The sequence below is a fragment of the Citrus sinensis genome, chromosome 2, assembly GCF_022201045.2.
Source record: "Citrus sinensis cultivar Valencia sweet orange chromosome 2, DVS_A1.0, whole genome shotgun sequence".
Classification (NCBI taxonomy): domain Eukaryota; kingdom Viridiplantae; phylum Streptophyta; class Magnoliopsida; order Sapindales; family Rutaceae; genus Citrus; species Citrus sinensis.
Genome location: NC_068557.1, coordinates 11,391,215 through 11,415,336, shown reverse-complemented (window position 1 = coordinate 11,415,336; position 24,122 = coordinate 11,391,215). Strand labels below are relative to the sequence as shown.

Sequence of the window (24,122 nt, the reverse complement as noted above, 5' to 3'; positions counted from 1 at the left end):
TTGCTAACTCAGTGGCACCAGGGACATGAAAGTACATAGATGGGGTGACGAATTGCCCCACTCCTTGCACCCTACTTCCATTTGGCTGCTTCTGAAGAGCTTCACCTAGAATGTCATGTGACCCTTGTGATTGGAATGTTCCTTGTTCAACATGACTCTTAAGCTCATTCTACAAAAAAAAATATTGTAAATCCGCAATTACGAGTACAAGACATCAGCTAAACTAAACTAATATCCTTCTTGAATCTTTAACAAAGAGCAAATCCATATACAGTTCAAATTGAAACTACAGAAAATATTACAAGACAACACCTCAAACAAGTTTTAACCTTTTAATATGCGAAGAAATAAGTTCTGATGAAATCTTACTGAGTTTCTATCAATTGTAAATGTTGTCATACAATTATTACAAAAAGCAGTATATATGTACGTTAATATCTACCCCCACACACACATATTATAAAGAAAATTCATAAGAATTAAGTATACAAGTGACTTACTATTTTCTCAGCAATTGGCGTCACATCAGAAGCATATTTGCCATCTCGGTCTGCTCGTGCCATTAACCAAGCTTCACTGCGATCAATCTCCCGCTCAGAAACTCCACTCTCCTTTTTCTGTTACAAGGTGACATAAAACATAAATAATTGATTCTATTATATTATACGCATTAGATTACTTATGTTACTGTAATTACTCTATATTACCACACTTACTTTTCTATACAACATGCCACCATATCTTGTGCTACCCAAGCGATGGTTGTAGACATTCTTTGCTCTTTTGTCTTTTGCCTTCTTACTTTTTTCCTACACAAACAGTTTATATGAAGAACAAAAAGTTACCACTGATTATTAGTAACTACCAACAATTAAATCAGGTAATATTAACAAACAACACACCTGAAATTGTTCAGACAAAACTTTGTCAACAAAAAGTTTCCAATCTTCTTTTTTAATGCTTGGATATTCAATAGGAGGCAACCTTAGTGACTTTTGATCGTCCTTGTTAGGTAGAACGAATTCAGTTGCCAGTTCACAACAAAAGTTTCTTGATGCAACCCCCATCCACTTTAATACTTGGCTTTTGCATTTCAAGCTCAATTTGAATTATTTTTGTCAACCAATAACATGGATTAGCAACAACTTTAAAAAAATCTGGAAGTTATATAAAATCTTTAAACATACTATGAAACAAGAAAACAAAACCTGAAAATGAACCCACAAAGTTTCCTTCATCTCCAGTGGCACACGCCTCCAATCATCAAGTAAAATTGAAATTGTTTCACGTACAATGACTCCAATGTAACTCCTAAGATCATTTCTTCCCTTTCCAACCGGAACACCATAAGAATTGTACTCAATTGCAGCTTCATGACTAACTTCTTGTTTTTGCAAACCTTTTTTTTTGTTTGTTTTCTTCTCCTTGGTCTTCCGTCGAGCTCCGGAATAGTGAACTCAACATCGTCAGCCATCTCCTACAATCCTGAAAATGATTAAAATAAATAAGTATATCATTTAGATTAATAAGTTAATACAAGAGCAATAGCATATAATGAAATAAATAAATCACTTACTGGAAAACTTTGAAAATTGGTGCTGGAAACTAACTACAATAATGCATTCACTGATTTTCTAAATCAATAGCTATTGGAATAGCATCACAATCTTTTCTGTCATAAATTCCTTCAGCATCTTTCTCATCCAACTCACATACTGGAAGTTTGTTAGATAATGGAGAAAATACATCCACGTCTTCACATCTTTCCCCATTTAACTTATAAGCTTTGTCGGTCACTGAACAAACTATTGATTTATTATTCTCTAGCTGGTCCTTTACATAAAATACTTGCTTTGCATGACAAGCCAGAATAAAGCAATCAGATTTATAGCCAATCTAATTTAAATCAACTACAGTGAAACCTAAATTGTCAGTGCAAACCCCTCTATCATCTACCCAATCACACTTGAAAAGTGTTTTTTTAACCATTAGATAATCAAGCTGCCAAATCTCATCAATGACTCCATAAAACGTCATGTCTCCAAAATGAGGACTTTTATCTTTTGAGCTTGAAATCTGTAGAGTGTTAGCAACAACCCTAACACCACTATTTTGGGTCACACGATTACAGTCTCGGTCCCTCGTTGTAAAATTGAAGCCATTTATCTCGTAGCCAGAGAAGGTCACCACGCTTAAGCGTGGTTTGTTTGCTAACCAGCACACTATTTCGTCAATCGGCACATTATTTGCTTTATCATGTGCCACTTATAAATTAATTTAACAAGTACAGTAAGTAGTAACATGTAGAAAAATCTTGTTAAGTTTATATCCTATATTGTATTTAGTTAAGTAATTCTAACCTTTGCTTGTAACCAACCAGAAAATGTTCGTATGTGTTCATTTTGCAACCACAGATTTGTTTTTGCCTTATAAGGGTTTCTTGATGCCAAATAATGCATATGCTCCCTACAATGAAACATATTAAGATTTAAAAACTAGTATATTAATCTAATAATACAATAGTAATATTTTTTTGAAAAATTAACAACTTACTCGATATATATTTGGATTTCAGGGGTGTTCATTAGAACACACCGGTGTGCTTGTGCCAACAAAGGATCATCAACCACCTTTATGTTTGCACCTCCCAAAGGCTTTTCGATAGATAAATCAGTTGGACAATCAGTAGGCAGCCCAATAACATCACAATTTGAGAGGTACTCAGCACAAAATGCAAGTGCTTCTTCTGCAATATAACTTTCTACAATACAACCCTCAGGGTGGTAGGGATTACGAACATAATCCTTGAGAGTTTTCATTTGTCTCTCAAAAGGATACATCCATCGAAGATAAACAAGCCCACATAACCTAACTTGTTCAACTAAGTGGACTGTTAAATGGATCATTATGTCAAAAAAGCTAGGTGGGAAGTACTGCTGCAGTAAGCATAAAGTGATTACAAGTTCCTCTTGCAATTGGTCAAGAGTATTAGGATCTACCACTTTACAGCACAATGTATTAAAAAAGAAGCACATCCTGATTATGGCCGTTCTCACATTTATAGGCAAACAGTTTCGAATGGCTAGTGGTAGAAATTGTTGCATCAAAGTATGACAGTGATGGGACTTAAGGCCTTGAAGCCGACAATCATCTATTGAAACAAGGTTTTGGACATTGGAAGAATACCCATCAGGGACTTTCACACTCAGCAAGGTTTCACAAAACTGTTTTTTTTCTTTTTTACTCAAAGTATAAGGAGCTGGAGGTAGGACTTTGTTTTTTTTGTTTGTTTCATCAGGAACTAGTTTTCCCCTGATCTTCAAAGACTCAAGATCTTTTCTAGCATTAATCTCATCTTTTGTTTTGCTTGGTTGATGAAGTAATGTGCCATATATGTTTTCGCACACATTTTTTTCAATGTGCATCACATCTAATTGATGGCGAACTAATAAATGCTTCCAATAATCTAACTAAAAAAAGATTGACTTTTTTTTGTACAATTTTTCAGTTATGTTCTCATCACCACCACCACCACCACCGCCATCATGTTTCCGCTTTTTGGCCTTCTTTTTCCCGAACTTAATATCAATATCTTCCACCATATTAAAGATTTCCTCACCAGACAAAGTTTTAGGAGGCTCATTCCACTCTTGCTTCCCATTAAAAACCTTTTTCAGTTTCCGAAATAGGTGATCGAGTGGTAGAAAGCGGCGATGGCCCATATATGACATTTTCCTACTATGTGGCAGCCAACATGCACAAGTGTCTATCCCACAAATTGGGCAAGCATAATAGCCCTTAATAGTACAACCAGAGAGGTTTCCGTATGCTGGAAAGTCACTAATTGTCCACATCAAGACAGCCCGTAAATTAAAGGTTTCTTTTTTATAAGAATCATAAACATCAATACCTACATCCCATAGAGTTTTTAAGTCCTCAATCAAAGGTGCTAGGTATACATCTAGATCATTTCCAGGTTGTTTAGGGCCAGATATCAAAAGTGACAACATCAAAAACTTTCTCTTCATACACAACCATGAAGGAAGATTATATGTTATTAATATAACAGGCCAACAACTATAAGTAGTGCTAAGTGTACTATGTGGGTTAACCCCATCAGTTGAGAGAGCTAAACGGAGATTTCTAGGTTCTTGTGCAAATTTTGGCCACTTATTGTCAATTAGTTGCCAGGCTGGTGAGTTTGCTGGGTGGCAAAGTTTGCCATCTCTAATTCTTTTATTAGCATGCCATGTTAAATTTTGAGTTGTTTGTGGTGATTGAAACAATCTTTTCAACCTAGAAATAGGTGGAAAATACCATAATACCTTTTTAGGAGCCCCTTTCCTAAATTTTGTTGAGCTATCTTTTTTTTTTTATATACCTAAATGCTCCATAATTTGGGCATTCAGTAAGATCAGCAAATTCATTCCTATACAAAATGTAGTCATTTGGACATGCATGTATTTTTTCATACTTTAAGCCTAGTACTTTCATTGTTTTCTTAACCTCGTACATTGACATAGGTAGAGTATTATTATTTGGCAAAATATCAGCAAGGACTTCTAACAAAGCAGAAAACCCTTTATCGGACCACCCATAGTTCCCTTTCACATTGTAAAGTCTCATTAAACTAGATAACTTTGAATGTTTTGCACCCGGGTACAAAGGCTTTTCAGCATCTTCAAGCATATCCTTAAAAGAACTAGGATCTCTATCACAATGCTCGTAAGCATCTTCGACCATGTCAATTATATTACTGTAATCATGACATCTAAATCTTTGACTATGTGAATGGTCTTCACAGTTTGTAAATGTAGATTTAGAGTCAGTCTCACCATGCCAAGTCCAAACAATATATTTTGGAAGAAAACCTTTTTCAAATAAATGATCTTTCACTTGTTGAGGAGTATGAAACTCCATATTACAACAAAAGGTGCAAGGACATCTAATTGACATTCGATTTTCAGCATTCAAAATGGCAAAATCTAAGAAATCAGCAACTCCAGAACGATACTCTACAGACAATCTATCGCAAGTTATCCAACTTCTGTCCATTTCAAATATTTTACCTGTTCACATATGTAATGTTAGTTTAAGTTTAATTAAATTGCATGATTAATTTAAAGTTCAATGTTATTATGATTATAGTTGTAATAATAAACTTATAATTCTGGAAAATCATTAATAGCCCTATAAATCATTAATTATAATAATAATTTAGACAAAATCCTGAAATTGAAACAAAATAAGTTTTGAAACTTAAATAGGAGATTAATAGGTAAGATGGGTGCTAATGGCTTTTTAAGTAGTCGAACTAATTCATAAGTCAAGTAACTAACAAAAGTTAAGAGTTCAAATAAATAATGTCTTCATACCACTTTGCAAGCCATTTTTTAAGATTCTATAAATCATTTTTTTAACTTCAAATACAACATGCAGAACTACTTTAAAACAAGCATTTCTTTATTGAATCAAACACAAATCATCAACTTTATACAATCTCAAAATACTCACAACCACGAACTTAATTAATTCATATCATAGTCATTGTCTCTATTACAAATCGTCCAACCAAAACAGAATAAATAAACAAGTAGGATTATATAACAAAATTTGCCTCTCTTTACATGAAACAGAGATGTAAATAGTTTGTAACCACTAAATACACAGTCATTCAGCCAATATAACACCCAAACAATCATCTCCTAATCACAAAGGCAAAAGCTAAAATCAAATTTCATATTTTAGTACATTCAAAATCAACTAACTTATTGCTCAAAGTTAAGAAACAGACCTAACAGTTTATTTCAGAAACTAAAAAAAATGCACATTCTTAGTTTTAAATAACAATGACAGTAAATCACATGCACAAAAGTTTGAAACTGACCTCAAATGTGGCAGAAAAAACAGAGTCGCAGCAGCAAGTGTTTTGAGTTTAAGTAATGCACCACTTAAAATGCCTGTATTTTTGGACTGCATGTGAGTGAAGATATAGAAAAATAAGAACAAAAATTTCAAGTTCCGAATATATAAATAAATAAAAATATATTTGGAAAACAAAACCCACCAGGGTTGCACGACTGTTCAATTTCTGAATATCTGAAACAACCCAAAAATAAAAATTCAAAAATATTATTCATAAGCCAAATTAAAACAAACCCAATAATTAAATTGCACAAAAAAATAAAACATTCTGCCATTACCAGCTGATAACCTCCTCTACAGTTCTTTCTCTGGACTTAACTTGTCAGGGAGAATGAGATTACCTGAATACTGAACCGATGGTGCCACTTCACCCCTTGTCGATGGCTTTTACTTGCTTGCCTAGTATAGGCACTGGATGGTTAAGTTGGAGAAAAACCCCTTCGATAACAAGCGATTAGGGTTTTGGTTTGTGTTTCAATTTGGGGAAAATGGAAAAACGAATCAGAGTTTTAGGTTTTCATTATCTATCTAAATTAATTGAATTTAATTTGTAAATGGATAGTGCAAAACAGAAGAGATCGAGAAGAGAAAAACGAAAGCGAAAGTGAACGATGAAAGCAAGATAGAGACAGTCGATATAGTCTAGATGGGGAGAACAAGTGTGTTTTATGTTATTGTTATTTATATTTTCATTTTTTAATAATTTAAATATTATTATGACTTTGACTCATCGAGATTTGATGGTCTGTGCTCCAAACATTAAAGCTTTAAATCTTAGAGCTCCCAGGTTCGAGTTGGAGCTAAAACAAAATTTTTATGAATTTTTTTTATCATTGATACTTTAGTGTTAGTGATTTTTGATGTTTAGTTTACTGACACCCTAGTATCATTAATCTCTGATTCCTATTTGTCAAAAGCGGAAAATGGTGCATATGTACATAAGTACTGACACTTTTTGCAAAGTGTCAGTAACGAAGTGTCAGTAAAGCCCATTTTTCTAGTAGTGTACCCAAACTCTCTACCCAAACTAACAAAGGAGATTGGTTGTATAAAACTATTATGAGATCACATAATTCAAAAAAATAACTATTATTACTTTTCAGCCAATCTCTTTATGACACACCAGTTTTTACACATTTATCTGTACAAAATTATTTATAGTTCTATCATTATTGATACTATTATTATATTGTTATAGTATCAATAATGATAGAACTATAAATAATATATTTTGTACAAATAAGTGTGTAAAAACTGGTGTGTCATAAAGAGATTGGCTGAAAAGTAATAATAGTTATTTTTTTATATTGTTATAGTATCAATAACTCCTTTAATTGATTGGTACATCCTGTATATATATTTATTAGAAAGAAAAAAAAAAGGTTGTTAGAGCAGTACTACTAGAGAATCATAAGTACCGATACAGGGGCGAATATAATGGTAGGGGGAATATAATTTCTGAATAAACATTTTACCTGATAGTCACAAGTATATTGAAGGAAATGATCCCCCCAAATACTTGGACGAAAATTTGCAGAGCGACGAGTAGAATCTTTCACAGAATTTTGGCTGACTATAGCAGAAGAGGCTGAAACTTCTAAAGACATATTTAATTTCTATTGCTTCTGAAGGCTTTTGAGTCTTGAGAAAAAAGGGTTGCTAAAGCTTGCTGGTGTCTTTAGTGCCTTCATGCTTCCGCATTTTATAGGCTTGGCTGAGAGAAGACACAGTAGTCGCAATAATTACCATTATTTTCACGTTAAAAATATTTGAATTTTACCAACAAAGTGTTGGCTACATTGGCAATCGAGTCTCTTTAAGTGGCTTGACTGAGTTTGCTCCCCATTTCGAGTTGTAGGAAAGTTGCATTTGTTGGGAGAATCTGTGCCTCCCGGTTCGAGCGGGAATTGCTAGTCTGGATTGTGGTACGGGCTTAAAGGTGCCTTACACAGTTGGGGCTCTCCCCAGAATACCTCGTGGTCAAAACCGAAAAGAAAAAAAAATATTTGAATTTTTTTAAATATTTGGATTAATTCTATTTAGACGTATCTTGGATACTTTGATGGATCGGTGTATGAATTTAATAATTCGATTCCAAAAATGAAACCTAATCCAACAAAGATTGGAAAAAAATTGTGATTGACAAATTGATTATTAAGAATAAAAACCTTCACAAAGAAGGGAAATGACCCCACTCTTGTTTGGCAAATTGTAAACATTCACCCCGTGGTCCCCGCCCCCAAAGTTTTAAAATACATCATAACCCTCCTGATGTGTCATGTAATTGTCATTACTTTTGAATTTTTATCCATTCTGAATTGCAGTTCACCAATGACATTGATTTGTTCTATTGATAGGGTTCATCGAGAGTTAGCCAATTAGTGTTGAATAGAGTATCTACAGGTACATGACCTTTTTGGAGTATCTCATAAACATTTAAATAAAAGGAAAAAAAGAACTCTGGTGGCTAGATAAAAATTTATCTATTTTATAAATTCAATTAAAATTACGTTAATACTGATTGTAAACAGGTGAATAGTATTTTTAAGAGAAAAAAAGGATCAACTAAAACATTCATTGTTTTAGTATTGACTGCAGAACAAATATTTCGATATTAACACCGCAATTCACGTAAGGGTGGAAAACTGACCCCCAATGAATGTAATATTTATTTTTAGAGAAATTTTAGTATACGTCTGATGTATTATAGTCAATTGATATATTTATAACATGTGTAATTAAATTTAATATAATCACCATTTACATAATAATTTTTTAAAATAAATAAATACATATCATAATATTATTTAATTATTATATAATTAACATAATATTTTTAATATATTTTAAAATTTATAGTTGATAGAGTTTGAATGCTTGGAGGCTTCGGATTAGGGATGACAATGGGCACCGCCCGCAGCGGGTTTGCCATTACCAAACCCAAACCCGCATAAAATTTAAATTACCAAATCCACCCGCAACCCGCAGCGGGTTTTAATTTTTTTAAAAAAACCCACCCGCAGCGGGTTTTAACAATTACCAAACCCGCAATGGTATCCGGCGGATTTTTTGCGGGTTTTCGTATTTAAAATCACAAATGTTTAATATATAAATTTATAATAATAACCTCAAATTCCATATAACATACTCAATTTTATATTTAAACAATGTAAATGAAAAATTAAAATTTCCACATCAATTCAACACAAATTCTCAAATTTAAGTATAAATTACACAAATCTATTTAAAAAACACAAACTAGTATCTAAAAATAATAATTACATTTCATATTATCATTTAAAATAAGCTCCAAGAGAAGATATTCATTTCATTCACCATCATAATCACCCATCCAACACAATGCCTATAATAATAATTAAAATTAATATTTTCAAATACTAATTCGAAGGGAAATGCCTTTAGTTTTCTTTAAGTTATGACTTTAGAATAAGAGATGGGCCACATACACAACTTTGAGCCTTTGGCTATTTGGTAATTTGATTAATGACATTATTTTCTTTATACATTTTTAGATTAAAATTAAATTAAAAATATTTGGAAAAAATAATGCGGGTTTGGTGGATATCCATGCGGGTATCCACCGGATATAAGGTTAATACCAAACCCACCCGCATCCATGTGCGGGTTTTCATTTATAATACTAAACCCACCCGCAACGGATAAAATTACCCGCAATGGGCGGGTTTTGGCGGGTGAATTTGGGCGGGTTTGCGGGTACAATTGCCATCCCTACTTCGGATCGATTGACAACAATAATTTATTGATGTTTCTCTTTGACCGGATTTAGTGGTGATTTGAAATATTGTACTTGCCAATGTTTAAATTTTTTTTATCTTTGACCCAATTTAGTGCTGATTTGAAACGTTGTACTTGCCAATGTTTAAATTTTTTAGGATTCGGACCAGTGAAAAAAATGGTTGCGTACTTGGACCTCGTGGCAGATTGCCGGCCTTGAATTTGAGTTAACCTAAATTGCCTGTCTCTAATGTCAAAATTCATGTTCGCTGATGTGCGAACAAGGATATTAAATATTAAATCATAATTGACTTTTTATGGTATGAAAAATAATTTTATAAAATATTGTGATACATATGAACTTTTATTATAGTATTACTTTAATTTTATTAATAAATAAAAAATAATAATATATTTATAAAGTTTATAAACTAAATTGTACAACAATTGAAGTGTTATTTTAAGAAAACGGATTCAGTTGAATTCAAATCAATTAGACCGAGTTAAAGATTTTTTGGATTGGGAAAAAAGCCATTTGAATGTAATCCAAAACTTAAATCTAATCCGATTAACTACAAATCAAATGATTATTTCATATTAATTTGGATTTGGATCGAACTAATAACTTTGGATTAAATTCAGATTTTATGAATATTTAAAAGACAACTAGTTAAATGAATAAATGCAAACATCCCTTCCCTACCATTTAGATTAAAAAAAAAAAGAACCGAAGATGACATCAGACAACAAGCAAATAATTAGTTAGCATTATTGAAAAAATAAGCTTTATTAACATTTGATTTTATGATACTTTGTAAATAGTGTCAGTAATTTTGGACATATGCGCCATTTTTTTTCTTTTAACAAATAGATATTACGAATTATTGATACTAGTATGTCAATAAATTAAACATAAAAAATAGTAATATTAAAGTATCAGAGGTTAAAAAAATATCATTATAATTTGTAAATGTCCCAACTCGAACCTAAGACTTTGAAATTCAAAATTTTGATGTTTGGATCACAAACCACTAGACCTATGGAGTCAAGGTATAGGTAATGTGTTCAAAGTTTAAAATACAAAAATACAATAGTAAAAGTAAAATCCCTAAAACCCAACTGAAATCTCTTTCCCGCATTTCAAAATATTTTGTAAGGGGCATAAATTAGGTTTCATTATTTTTGTTGTGTAATGCTATTAAACTATGTGGTTTAGTAGTGTAATTGACATTTCGTTTTTTAGCCAGATTTTTAGGCCTTGTTTGTAACTGTTGTCCTAAACAATTCAGTTGGGCTTAAAGCTCAACTCATTTTACGCGCGCGTGTGTGTATATATTTAATATTATTACTATTACCACCACCAATTATCACCATCATCCTTACTACAATTATTAATATTGTTCTTATTAAATGCATGTAATAAAGTTTTGTTTTATTTATAAAATGTATAGAAATGTTCCAATCTTCATAAAAGCTATTAAATCACATGGGTTAAATGAATAACTATATCATACTATTAGTTTTTCCATCCTTTTACAAACTCAAAGATCTTGGACCAAATTAATACTTACATATGTAAATTAAAATAAATCCACAGATCTTGTGTAGGAAAATTTTACCTTCCATCGTTATAATGCACAAATGAAAAGTTGTAATGCTCATGACAGTTCATGAAAATCCTAATATTTAGAGTCATAATTATTAATCTTTGTGCAAGAACAATAATAAGAATTTATGTCCCTTTACAAAATATTTTTAAAATATAAAATGAAAATAAAAATAGAGACATCAAAAATGATACAGCACTAGCATTTAAGCTGGGATTTTAAAACATTTTTTCACTTATTTTAAAAATATTTTATAAAGCACATAAAATTGATTTGATTAATTCTTGAGTGTAAGAACATCACTAATTACTCCATGCAAATTCATCATAAATTATTCCCAAGAATCATAATTTTTGAAATCACCAATCTTAATAGCTATGTACGATTGATTATTTCCATCCAGGCATGTTGCCACAAAAATCATTCCGCATTATAACCCTTTACGATAAGTACCGTTTATTACAATCACTGGTCTGATACACCGCAAAAAAACTATTAATGTAAGATCTAATAGCTACAAAATAGTACAAGAAATTACTATTGTCATCTAATTTCATATTAGTAAGATACTTGTTTTTTTCCTTCTCCAATATATAGGAGTGCTTGGGGGAAACTTCCTTGTATTACTTCAAGAGAAAATTCTCTAGCTCGATATGCCTACTAGTATTATAAGCAAGTATTGTGCTCCTATTGTATGTATACCATAATGTCATTTGAAGTGTATATCTGCTTCTTCTAAATAAATCTATTTGCGATGACATGACCAAAAATCCGATTCCTTACCCAACAGTGACTATACAAATATCATTGGACCCATTTACATGATTTTGAAGAACAATGTGCCTCGAAACATGTTGATGTGGACCTTGCAACCTTGAAATTAAACTTATCTCTTAAGGAAACTTTACGTAGTTTCAATATTAAATTATACTTGGAATTGAAAAACTTGCCCACACAAATATAATTGGATCCATAACTTCTAACAAATTATAAAGCAACCAAGTTTGAAGAGAAAATTGGAGTAATATTTGGAAGGGGTCAATTGTTAGCCTCAGAAAATGGGGCCTTGGATAATAAGTTTACTTTGGCATGGTTCATGCTCGTTGTGAACATGAGGCAAATATTCCATATCACCAATTAGACCCTTATCATGCACAATGTCCCCATCATTGAAAGTATTATTGAAATGACCACTATCACCATTATAAATAGGAGTGTCAAAAAGATCTTCATCCTTATTATCAATTAGGCAGTGGTATGATTCAACATTCAATGCTATCCGGTGATGTATGATTCATGTGATCAATGTGATCAATGTGATCATCATTGTATTAGAAAGGAGATCAACCTTGTTGCAATGATGTCGTTAGTGGTGACACCTCTTCTTCAACAGCCTCTAATGTAATGTCGTTTTCATCCATGGGATCATTATTGTAGCTGATTGGATAATAATGTTGCCGCATTAATGTCATTACTAGTAATATCTCCTTTTCAATATCAGGAATGGAGATGCTTACTCTGCATGAAGTTTGAGTTTTTCATATCACAGGCTCTTGATTCGGTACTTTAGGGGATTTGATAATAAAAATAGGGATACATCTATCTTTCTCCATATTAGAACCCATATATAATAGAACCCTTACTATATTTCATCATCAAATACGTCCATAGGTAGTGAATGACATGACTCAAAAGTATTGAATTTACTCCCAAGTATAAGAGTGCCTAGCTATACTATAGCTCGGTGAGTTCGAGGTCGATCTATAAAGAAAATATTTAATTTGTTTATTTTAGTTTTATCTAAAAAATGAAATAAAATTTAAATGTATGCAACTCAGTTTAAGCAAAATTAGGGGTGGGCAAACAATTTGGTTCTAATGATAAAAACCGAATGGTTTGAAAACTTATGAACCGATTGGTTTGTATTCAATTCGGTCCAAAAACCAAACTGAACCGACAAACCGATCAATTTGTTTGAATTAATTAAAAAATATATTAAATTTAAAATATAAAAACCTAAAATCGAAAATCAATTTTCAATCCTAATTACTAATTCATACCAAAGAACAACCCTAATCGGTAAATCCCTAAATCAACATCCATCTCTCACGGTCATCGGTGGCACGACAATCTTTCCTTGTCGCAGCCTCTCACGGTGACATCGTCGCGGACGCAGCCCTCAAGCACAATCATCTTACGGTCTTACGCGTCTGCTGTCAGCCGACTCAGCTCATCTTCAGCCTTCGCTGTCCATCTCACTGTCGTTAGTCATCACTCATGCCTCATTCACGCTGCTTGTCTCACTCTCATCACTGCAAATCGCCTACAGTCAGCCCGTCATCTTCCATGTTGCAGTTTTTTTTTAATTTATATTGTGTGTTTGTTTTACTTCTGTTTGAATCTTGTGAAGGGTTGCTTTTGTACTAGTTGTTTGAATCTTGTGGGCTGCGACTAACTGCAAGTGTGAAATCGACTGCTGTATATTACTTTGGTGTTTGAATTTTGTGGGTTGTATTGCTTTTGTGCTGTTGGTGCTTGAATTTCGTAGGCTGTATTGCTTTTGGACTGGTGTATATTGCTTGAATTTTGTGGGTTATGGTTATCATAAGTGTGAAATTGGGGTGTATAGTGAGAACCCCTTCTACAGTTCTACGAATGAAAATCCAGAAGATGTATGAATCGAACCTCAAAACCGAACCGAACCGAACTATCGGTTCAGTTCGGGGTTAAAATTCAGTTTCTATTCGGTTTGAATTTTTAAGAACCGATTGGTTTCGGCTCAGTTCGGTTCTGGCTCTGAACCGAACTGGAAAACGCCCACCCCTAAGCAAAACTATGAAATTAGATTAATTAGGGTTATGGGTCCACTCTTAGTAGTGAATGCAATTTAATAAATTCTTTTTATTTTTATTTTATTGCTCAAATGATTAATTGTATAAATTGTAATTATTTTCCCATTAATTTTATTATAAATTAAGTACTTAGTATGTGTACAATAAGTTAATAAGTTAAAATATCATTTTTACCATACTAAGATATTAAGAATTCATTGTGCCAAATTCCCATGTTTGTCTACAATAAATCAAAATTTTAAAATATAAAACATGGATGAAATTAAATATAAAATAATTTAATTTATATAATTAAAAATAAATTTGATTAATTCATATTTTTCTACTAAGAGTTTTACCTTACCCTAATATTTAGCTAAACATATTTGAAATAAAGAAAATTATTAAAATTAAAAAACACATAATTAAAAATGGTATTTGAAATTTGAAAATAAAACTAATTTTATTTATTAAAACTATATTATAAAGAGGGATGAGAAGAAGAATTTGAGGGGAAAAAGTGAAGGAAATGTGTAGAGAGGTATGTTCCCCCCTCTATTTATACTAGTTTATGATTAATCCACACCACACACATAAATTAAGGTAATTACATCATAGTAATACATTTGTCCCACTAACAAAACATAAACCTAACTTAATCCACACAAACACACCCAACTCATTCCACTAATAATTACTGCACCTAACACAGCAAAAACATATAATTTCACAATTAACACACTTAACGTGGTAAAATTTTATAATTTCACAGCAAACTTCTCAATCCTCTGGAATCCAAATTTGACTTTTATACATTTGCTTGGAGCCTCAAATTTTGTGAAATTCTTATTTTTACCTAATAAACACAAAAAAAAAATAAAAATTTAAATATTTAGCAACATAATTAGAAATTCACAATATGTTACATAATTACAAATGTAAATTATAATATAAGAACAAAATAACATTTTTACTCTTTAATGAACATACAATTTTTAACACTAATTAGTGAACTTACAGATTGGGATGAAAAAATCGACCTTAAACTTGTCTTCAATTTGATGCTATAATCATTCGAATTTATTTGCAAAATCTTATATAATCTTGTAAGAAATTCATCAAACATACATTTTTTGAAACAAAAAAGCTCTATTTTTGTCAGTTATGTATTTGAAACAATCATCTACCAATTTCTTCTTTGATCCATTAAAACACATTTGAAGAATGACTCCATTAACCCTGAATAACTAAGAAAAGATAAAAAAAATTAAATAGTTAAAAAAAATACCATCAAAGTGTGTGACAAGTGCCTATGAGCTTGTAATATCTCGTGTTCGACAGGTGCCTGTCACACAATCTCATGTTCAACAGGTGCCTATCACATAAGCTCATGTACGATAGGTGCCTATCGCACATTTTTTTGGGCATTCTTCAATTAGTGGAAATAAAAAGCACACATTGTGTAAAAAAAAATATTAATGTTGACTTCTTGCTTTCTAATTGATGATTTTATCTATATAATATATTTGTTTCATAAATTTGGTGAGTAGAGGTTCGTGAGTTCTGGTGATATCTTGTTGAGATCATAATTTTTTTGGGCTAAATATGATAGAAAAGTTAGGATGACTAATTTTAAAAAATACCAATGTTTTTGGATCATTTTTGTAAATTTCCCGAGTACATCTAGTAAAAATAACTAATTTTTTCAAATCGAATGTAAATGATAGGCTAGGCGCTCGGTTCCGAATCGAACCGAACCAAAATTACTTGGTTCGATTCGATTTAATTTCATGGGCAAAATCCAAATGGTTTAGTTTTACATGCATTGAAGGGTTTGTGTTCAGTTCCGTATCTAAATATACAAACTGATCGGTTCATTCAACTTTAAAAAAGTCATAATTGGATCCCTCTAAGTTATATGCATGTACCTTACAACCCTCTCACATAAATAGTGTTCATTTACTATTCATGTGAGAGGGTTGTAAGGTACATGCATGTAACTTAGCATTTGCCTAATTACTATATTCCTAAGGTTATGTTTGGAAGATAGGATTAAATATAGAATTGGATTAATTTTGTGATTTGTGATTATCTTATGTTTGGCAAACTTCACTTTGGATTGGATTATGGGACTAAATTTGAATTTAGTCCTAAGATCATGGGGTTATCAATCCCAATTTAAACATGAGTTTACTAGAGATTAACTTTTAAAACAATTTAGTTAACTATTACTTGAATGTCTAATATAATATTTAATTCAATAATCACTATATTAAAATTAGTAATGAAAATTAACAATACCAACAATTGGTTGCTTTTATATTATTTGTAACTTTTTGATAAAATAAAATTTATTGAAATATGTAATAAAAAATTAAGTTAAATTTTTTTATTTAATTTAATTTAACCTAATCGAATTTATATTTGTTTATCATTACTATAATTACCTAATAACTATTTTTTTATTTATTTAATTTTTAATTAATTGTCATTAAAATAATTTTAGTAATTATTTTATTATTAAATATTCATAAATAGTCTATATTTATATTAAAATGTCAACCTAAATGCTATTTAATTTCATTCAAATATAATATAATATGATCTAATCTAATATTATACCAAACATAAGACAATACTATATAATTCAGTTTAATTCAATTAAATCTAATTCAATCCAATTCTTATAATTAGCACAATATAATCATGTGTGCCAAAAGCAGCCCAACTCCCTAAGCACGCACACAAGTAGCCCCTGTCTCAGGCCTCACTCCTCAACAACCCTTCTCGCTTAGTGACATGCACGATGCTGGCATAGAGCCTGCACAGTAGCAGCCGAGCACGGCAGCACCAAGCCACTAACAGCTCCTTTCTCTCTCAACTCACTCTCACACGCATGCAGCATTAAGCCAACATCACCAACCCCCCTTTCTCTCGCGCTCGCTCTGACACTCCATCTTCGTCACCATATCACCCTCTGGTCTTAACTATTTGCCATCGCAGCCTCTTTCAACTGTTGCGATCTCAATGGCTGTCGGAGACAGTGAGTTGAGACTTGTTTTTTATTTTTCATTAATTTTTGGCCTGAATTAAATTATTCAAATTAATTAAGTTGTGATTAATACTTTAGTTATTTAATTTAATAAATTTTATAGCACATGTTTTAATTTTTTTCTTCTATTCAATGTTCATAGTATTTATTTGATTTGATTTCTGTCATGGTGATGGTGTATTGGTATTGTTGCAATGTTGCTAATGAAATTTTGTTTGTTAGTTTAAAAGGATGCACGATTGGTAGTTGATGCAAAATTTGTTGCATTTTGCCAATTTTCTTGGGAGTTTTAGGGCCTGTTCGGTAAACTTAACAGATCAAAACCCACTTCAGAGAATCAATCAAATCAATCAATCAGTAATGGAAGAGCCAACAGCGAAAGGAACAGTGACTTCGATCTCGTCCATGTTTCCAGTCGACGACGTGCAGAAAGCAGCTAAGCGCGTGCAGGACGCGCTGTCGGAGAAGCAGCAGGAGCTTGAGCGAGTTAAGGAATTCATCAGCGATAACACAAACCTCATTAACCTCATCCAGAAACTTCCCGAAGAACTTCACCACGATATCATGGCAAGTCACTTTCACACCAATCACTACTAACTTGCACGTTTTCTGCTCTACCTTTTCAAAATAGAAAGTAATAACCTTTCTTTTTTTTTTTTATTAATTTTTAATTGACAGGTTCCTTTTGGAAAAGCAGCATTTTTTCCTGGGTGTTTGATACATACCAATGAGTTTATGGTAATTCTTATAAGTTTAATTTGTTTTATATTCTAGTTAATCTAAGGAGCATTTGGGAGTCATTATGTAAACTTTGGAAGTGCTTTTTGTCCATTGTATAGTGAATTATAGCCTCTCTTAGGATGATCAGGCACTGGGGAAGTGCTTTAAGCACAAAAAGATTTTTTTTTAAAAAATATTTAGAAAGTTAATTTCGTAGAACCACTGCCATTTCCCAGCCATAGTTAGATAAAGAAAAATATTAGAAGAAATAAAATGCCTTGTCTGGTAAAATTTCAGTACAAGGTTTTGCAGTTTATTAAGCATCTGATTTCATTTTTGGTGACTATTGTTTTTAGGTTCTTTTGGGAGAAGGGTATTATGCAGAGAGAACATCCAATCAAACTGTTGAGATTTTGAAGAGGAGGGGGAAGGTCTTGGATTCCCAGGTTGATTCTCTGAAAGCCATGATGAAGGATATTCAAGCTGAGGCTTCATTTTTTGATACTACAGCTTCTGAAGCAGCAGTAAGTTTCACAGTTTTGTTTTCAGGTCTGCCTAGAAGTTTCTATGGTAGTCACTGTTATTAAATGTAATATTAGCTATTGAATGCTGCTGTACAAGATTCATCACTTGTGTTTCTCCCTACATTGATAATTGTGAACTGATATGTATAACAGGAGGGTCTTGTAGAGATAAGGGAAGAATATGGGGAGGAAAATTTTTCTGAAAGGGCATCTGAATCAGGTAGGTTCTTGTGTCCTTCTGGTCCTTTTCTTGTTTGAAAAATTGTAAAAGGTGAGAATAAATATCCTTGGAAATAAGAATGCCCTTTTCTATCCTTCTAGCTCCACAATGGCATCTCAAAAGCGGATGATCTAAAATTAGCCTATCATCACCAAGAGCAGGCTCTAGGATCTCTTCTTTTCTAAATTTTGTTCTGTAGATGTCATACTTGTAATTCATAATGATATTAGTTGTGTATTAGAATATTTTCTGCACTTGCACTCAAAATGATATATCAATGTTGTTTTGTAGGTCTGTTGAAACAAGATTCTTCTCAGCTTTCTGAAACTGACAACCTGAAAGATGAAGATGCAGATGAAGAATATGCCCGTATTATGTCCAGGTTGGATGAACTTGAGAAAGAAGAACTTGCTTGGGAAATTGAAAATGGAAGTGCTGAAAGTAAGCAAAATAATGTGGCTAAAAGTGACAATGCAAAAGATGGAGATGAAGATAATGAACTTGAGGAGGCAGAACTTGCTGCTGAAACTGAAAATAGGAGTGATGAAAATAAGCAAAATAATGTGGCTGGAAGTGACAATGAGAACAATGAAGATGAACAAGCTAATACTGTTTCTGGCCAGTTTTCAAATCAGATTTCCCTTGATCATAATCTGACATTCAGAGGTATTGTTCATGATTATTGCCTTTTGTTAGAGCATGTGGAACTAATAATTATAATTTCCTTTATAACTTCGCTGAATTTGAAATAGGACAAGGAGTTGAACAAAGGGTAATTTTTAGGGACTCCCTTAAGGTTTGGTGTATTGACAGTCTGATAGAATGTATTCACATAATTACAGGGACCTCCCCTGACATTAGTACATCTTTTCGTATATTGTTAGTATATGAGGGTAAATTAGTGATTTCATATATAAAAATCAAAGGAAATTCAAAAGAGAACACAAAGTTGCAATGATGACTCAGATTTGGGTACTGATAATCAATTTATTATCCACACTGCATATTATTTTTAAGTTTATCTGAGATGAAAGAAAAATCCATTTTCTCTCTCATTAAATGAAATGCACAGCCATTTTGAAGCCTGAAAAGCTCTGAAGAAGCTTTTGTAACTATAGAATCTCTTCTGCCTTCAAGTAATTTTAAGCTGAGCATGAGCATGACAAGCTGCGGTGGTAGCAAAAGGGTGCCATTGAGCGAATTTCGCCTGCAGCTAGCATCTGAGACAACTGGAATTGGAGCCCAAAAAAGGTTAGTTTTGCAAAAAACCTTGCATGTTAGATTCATTGCTTTTTTTTAAAAAGTTTTTGTGATGATTAAGAATGAAAAAATGTGTCTCTATTTGTTGAAGAAGCTGCTAGATGAGTTATGTTGAATGAAAAAGAAATTGTTTTTTTTTTTTGGCTGTTTTAGTTGATTTCAAACTTAAATGAATTGAAATCTTTGATTTATTTACTTATTATTTTAGACTCAAAAGGTGGGATCACTGATGTTTTGGTCTGGGGATGATAACTTGATTTTTGTTTGTCATGAAATTGGCATGGCAGGTACCATTACCCAATTGGTCCAGACTTTTGCTATGGCAGTAGCATTAGTTCTTACATCTGGTCTGCCTTCTTCATATGGCTCGTGGCTTGAAACTTGAAATATCAAAGGAAGACCTTTTTTCTTCTCTTTTTGGATTCAGTTTAAATGGCTAAGGAATATTATTCTAATTCCAAAGTCTGAATATTATAAATTCCTGGCTTTACAATTACATTCATAATGAATGAATGCCATTGAATTTGAAGCTGCCATTGCCAGAAAGTAAAGCAAGCATCAGGATTCATAAATCGCACATTATCTTTCTATTGTATTTAGAAAGTAAAAACAATATTTGATAATATTCTAACAGCTATGGGAAGGGAGTATCTTAGTCATATCAGTTCAATTTCTTGTTTTTTCTTATATTTCATGAGCAGGAGTGTGTGTATTTAATTCTGTTGTGTATTTTGAATGCATTGAAGACTGAATTATGGTTTCTTTATTGTTTTGTTTACTAATTATTGGGCTTTTGAGATGTGTTGAATGATGAAGGCAGAAATTGTGGGAAGAAAGTTGAAGAAGTAGTGGCTGTAATGGTTATTTTCTAGCTTGATGATGGCTGGATTTATAGCCATTGCTGCTGTAAATATTCAATACATAAGCAGCTTTGTTGATTTTCTTAATTTATATTTTATTTTTTTTAATAATATTATGTTATGTCAATGATTTGTTTTCCTCGGTTGTTTTAACTTCCTTGGTCATCGTTTAGCGCCAAATTGTAGTTATTATCATTACACATGTTGTAGCTGTCATAGCATTTTTGGAGCCAAGAGCATATTTGACTTTTCGTCAGTCCAATAGCAGTCTACTGTATACTAACATCGGGGGAGGTCCTTGTAATTACATAAATATTTTTTATCAGACTGTCAATACACCAAACCTCAGGAAAGTCCTTAAAAATTACCCATGGAGTAAACTGCCACAGTGGTTAAAAAAAAAAAAAATAACCTTTGAGGTTTTTGGCTAATCAGTCCATAAGTTGACAGCATCTCAAATTCTTGCTTAGTTGTTATGACTTGATAGCATCTCTAAATTTCTTTGCTTAGTTGTTATTATTGCCCATTAATGGGTGTCAGCTACTGACACTCTTGACAGTCATTATTGAATTGATGAATCATTTTTTATCCAATCAAGTCATATTAATTGTCTAAAACTTTTGAAGTGTAGTGTACGGGATTGACAGTGCAGGCTGCACTCGAAGGTTAGTCATCGACAGTTCCCCATGTTTTTTCTGTTTGACTTGAGCTCAAGTTTACTTACTAAAATAAGGAGAAAAGAAGAGGGGAGAAAGAGGGGGGGGGGGGGGGGGAACTCAATAAGCAGGAAAATGTTTGAACAAGGCACAGTTTCTGTAAATTTCTAATTACATTTTTATAATTCTTGCTAGTTTGAAATGACTATATGATCAATTCTTTTTTTGTGAGAAATTGATTTGCATCAATGCCTTACAAGGCTTTTTTAATTAAGAAATAGTTATGTGATTTTACGATTTCTTCTTATATGTGGTTTACAAGTTATGGGCTGCATAAATCTTTTGGTTTATGTGCCACAGTTTGTTAGAACTCCTTCATTGCTTTCTAGTTGCCCAAAAAGAAGACAGAAAAATTTTGTTTGAAGAAATTTAATTTCTTTATTTTTAAATATAACAATTTTCTATAGTGGCTTCTGTTTGGCATGGAGGCTTTTGTGGCCGATTTGTCTTATTCTTAACTTTTTGCAAAGGTTAATCTAGAATTTACTACTTATTTGTAGGTTTTGTGCATTAATCATTCTCTTTGATAGAATTTAGGGAACCTGGAAGTAGTAATTTTCAGATTCTTATAATACACAAAAACAAGAAATGCATGTTTTAGTGGCACTTCTCATTGTGTCATGATTTGTGGATTTCATAAATTAGTAATCTCAATAATACTCTTTAGACAGTCATCTGATGTATGCGCAATTCTATGAATGGTGAGCATGTTTCATGTTTTGATGCTTTTTAAGAATAAAGTTTTCTATCATATTTAGATGCAAAGCCTCGAACCAAAAGTTTGGTAACCAATGTTAATGTGGAAGCTAATTCTGCTGAGAAGGCCTTAGTGCTTCCTAAAGAAGATAATGTTGCAACAGCACCTTTATCAATACAGGAGGTAATTCTATTCGAGCTTAACAAGCATTATTTCTCTTTTATGCTTTTGTGGAATTGGCATATTAACTTCTTGCCAAGCGGTATAAATGTAGTACATTCTATAGCTTCTTCCACTGTATCTTTAGTTACACACACTATTCTTATGGCAGAAACGTAGTGTCTTGATAGTTGGCCCTACTTGGATAAAGTGGTTATGCCCTTATAATATGCTGTCTCAGTTCCCCAGTTCTTGACTGTTTTATAATATCTCTGAAGTAGAATTCATTGGTCAATTAGGCCAGGTGTTTTACTGAGAACCTGCAAACCGTGCTTGGTTCCCTCATTATCTAATTCCATTAATGTATCAACTTCATTGTATCATACTTTAAAAAAGAAGCTACCTAAGCAGGTTTCAGATCACAACACAGCCTTGTTTTGACAGTTATGGACCTAATTGATAACCTTTTGTGATTAGAACAAATTTTGGTGACTTCTTCCAGATTAAGCTCTAACGCCAAGTAGAAATTCCTTTGCTTTTTGTAAATCCCATACTATTAATCCAAATTCTGTTCTTATTACAAAAAGAATAATGGAACAACCTCATGCTGCTCATCTATTTTTTGGAAGGGAAGGAAAAAGTTATATTTAGTATCATCATAGATGTAATACTTTCTTATAGATTTCCGTGTTAACAAGAAGATATATCATGTTTGCTACGAGATATGCACAATTTGTTTGTATGGTGAAGAGCTTGCCCTGCCAAAGCCCTAACAAATCTTTTTCCTTGAACAGATATCTGCCCAGGCTTCAAAGCCAGAATTTGATTGTTACAAGGTATTTTCCACATTGTTTATTGTCAATTCAGTAAGATCAATTGACAATAACTATGGAACAAAGCTTCTTCCCTTTCATTTGATTCTTTTTCCTCTGGTATGACTGATGGTGTCTAATTGACTGTTTTATCAAAATGGATGGCATTTGAGCTGCCATCCAATTGCACTAAGCATTATAATCATCACCAATTAATCCACTGATTCAAAATAGATACAGATTACAATGGGAACTCCTTTTGGAGAACATCAAGATTCCATGAATCACAGTGTTGCAAAGAGTATGAATGCAGTTTCTATATCGAGATGGCCATTCGTCTATATACAATATTAATTTTTTTTTTACATATGAATAGTATAAGTACAACGAGTATGAATGCAGTTTCTATATCAAGATGGCCATTCATATTAATGTTTTAGCCAATTAATTATTATGCTATTTAACTCTTAATTGACCATTTTTTTGGAAAAATATGAGATCAAGTATCTAATATGTTACAATTATATTAGAGTTTCGGCATTATGTCAGAATTCCATAAAGATCTAAGGTGATCTAGATCTATAACTCAACATGATATAAAAATAACCAATAAAAGAAAAAATACAAATTATACACATAACAAATAAAATAAACTTAAAACTCACTTGAGAGAATAATTAATTTTATGATTTAAATCCTTGAGTTTCACCTTTCACTTTAACTTTGAAAATTTAGCCACTCATGTTTAAAAGAAAAAAAACTAATTTTATTTAACAAACTTTGTGAAATACAATACAAGGAAATTGAAAACAAAACAAAAAAATGTTTCCCTAAAATTCACTCTAGATTTACACCCTAAATGCTCACCCCTAAAATTCACCATAAATTCTCTCTCCTTTTCTTCTTCCCCCCCCCCCCCCCAAAACTAGCACATCCTCAATTGTGAGAGCTCTTTCCTTTTTATTGGCAAATTTTGAGTGATC

The 24,122-nt window shown here is 32.3% G+C and overlaps 2 protein-coding genes across 13 annotated transcripts; one reads left to right on the top strand and one right to left on the bottom strand.

Moving 5' to 3' along the window:
• Positions 1–1,623: 1,623 nt before the first annotated feature.
• Positions 1,624–4,743, bottom strand: LOC127900287 (uncharacterized). Its single transcript, XM_052434905.1, has 6 exons — positions 4,489–4,743; positions 3,524–4,022; positions 2,554–3,001; positions 2,378–2,466; positions 1,942–2,264; positions 1,624–1,851 (listed from the first exon to the last, which is right to left on the bottom strand). The coding sequence occupies exons 1-6, from the start codon at positions 4,741–4,743 to the stop codon at positions 1,624–1,626; spliced, it is 1,842 nt and encodes a 613-aa protein (XP_052290865.1).
• Positions 4,744–16,843: 12,100 nt separating this feature from the next.
• LOC102625230 (uncharacterized) lies at positions 16,844–23,571 on the top strand. 12 transcript variants are annotated; one of them, XR_008052371.1, is made up of 10 exons: positions 16,845–17,162; positions 17,394–17,738; positions 17,850–17,909; positions 18,248–18,415; positions 18,569–18,635; positions 18,927–19,301; positions 21,387–21,420; positions 22,230–22,351; positions 23,122–23,163; positions 23,380–23,571. XR_008052371.1 is itself a non-coding variant. In XM_025095195.2 (9 exons), exons 2-8 carry the CDS (start codon positions 17,421–17,423, stop codon positions 21,397–21,399), a joined length of 1,134 nt encoding a protein of 377 aa, XP_024950963.1. In that variant the 5' UTR covers positions 16,844–17,162; positions 17,394–17,420; the 3' UTR covers positions 21,400–21,420; positions 22,230–23,571. The 12 variants fall into 12 exon arrangements, 7 of the variants coding, with proteins under 7 accessions (XP_024950963.1, XP_052290997.1, XP_052290996.1 ...); XR_008052370.1 differs by having other exon boundaries at positions 23,374–23,571; XM_025095195.2 differs by adding an exon at positions 19,754–19,886 and having other exon boundaries at positions 16,844–17,162; positions 22,230–23,571.
• The last annotated feature ends 551 nt before the right edge of the window (positions 23,572–24,122 follow it).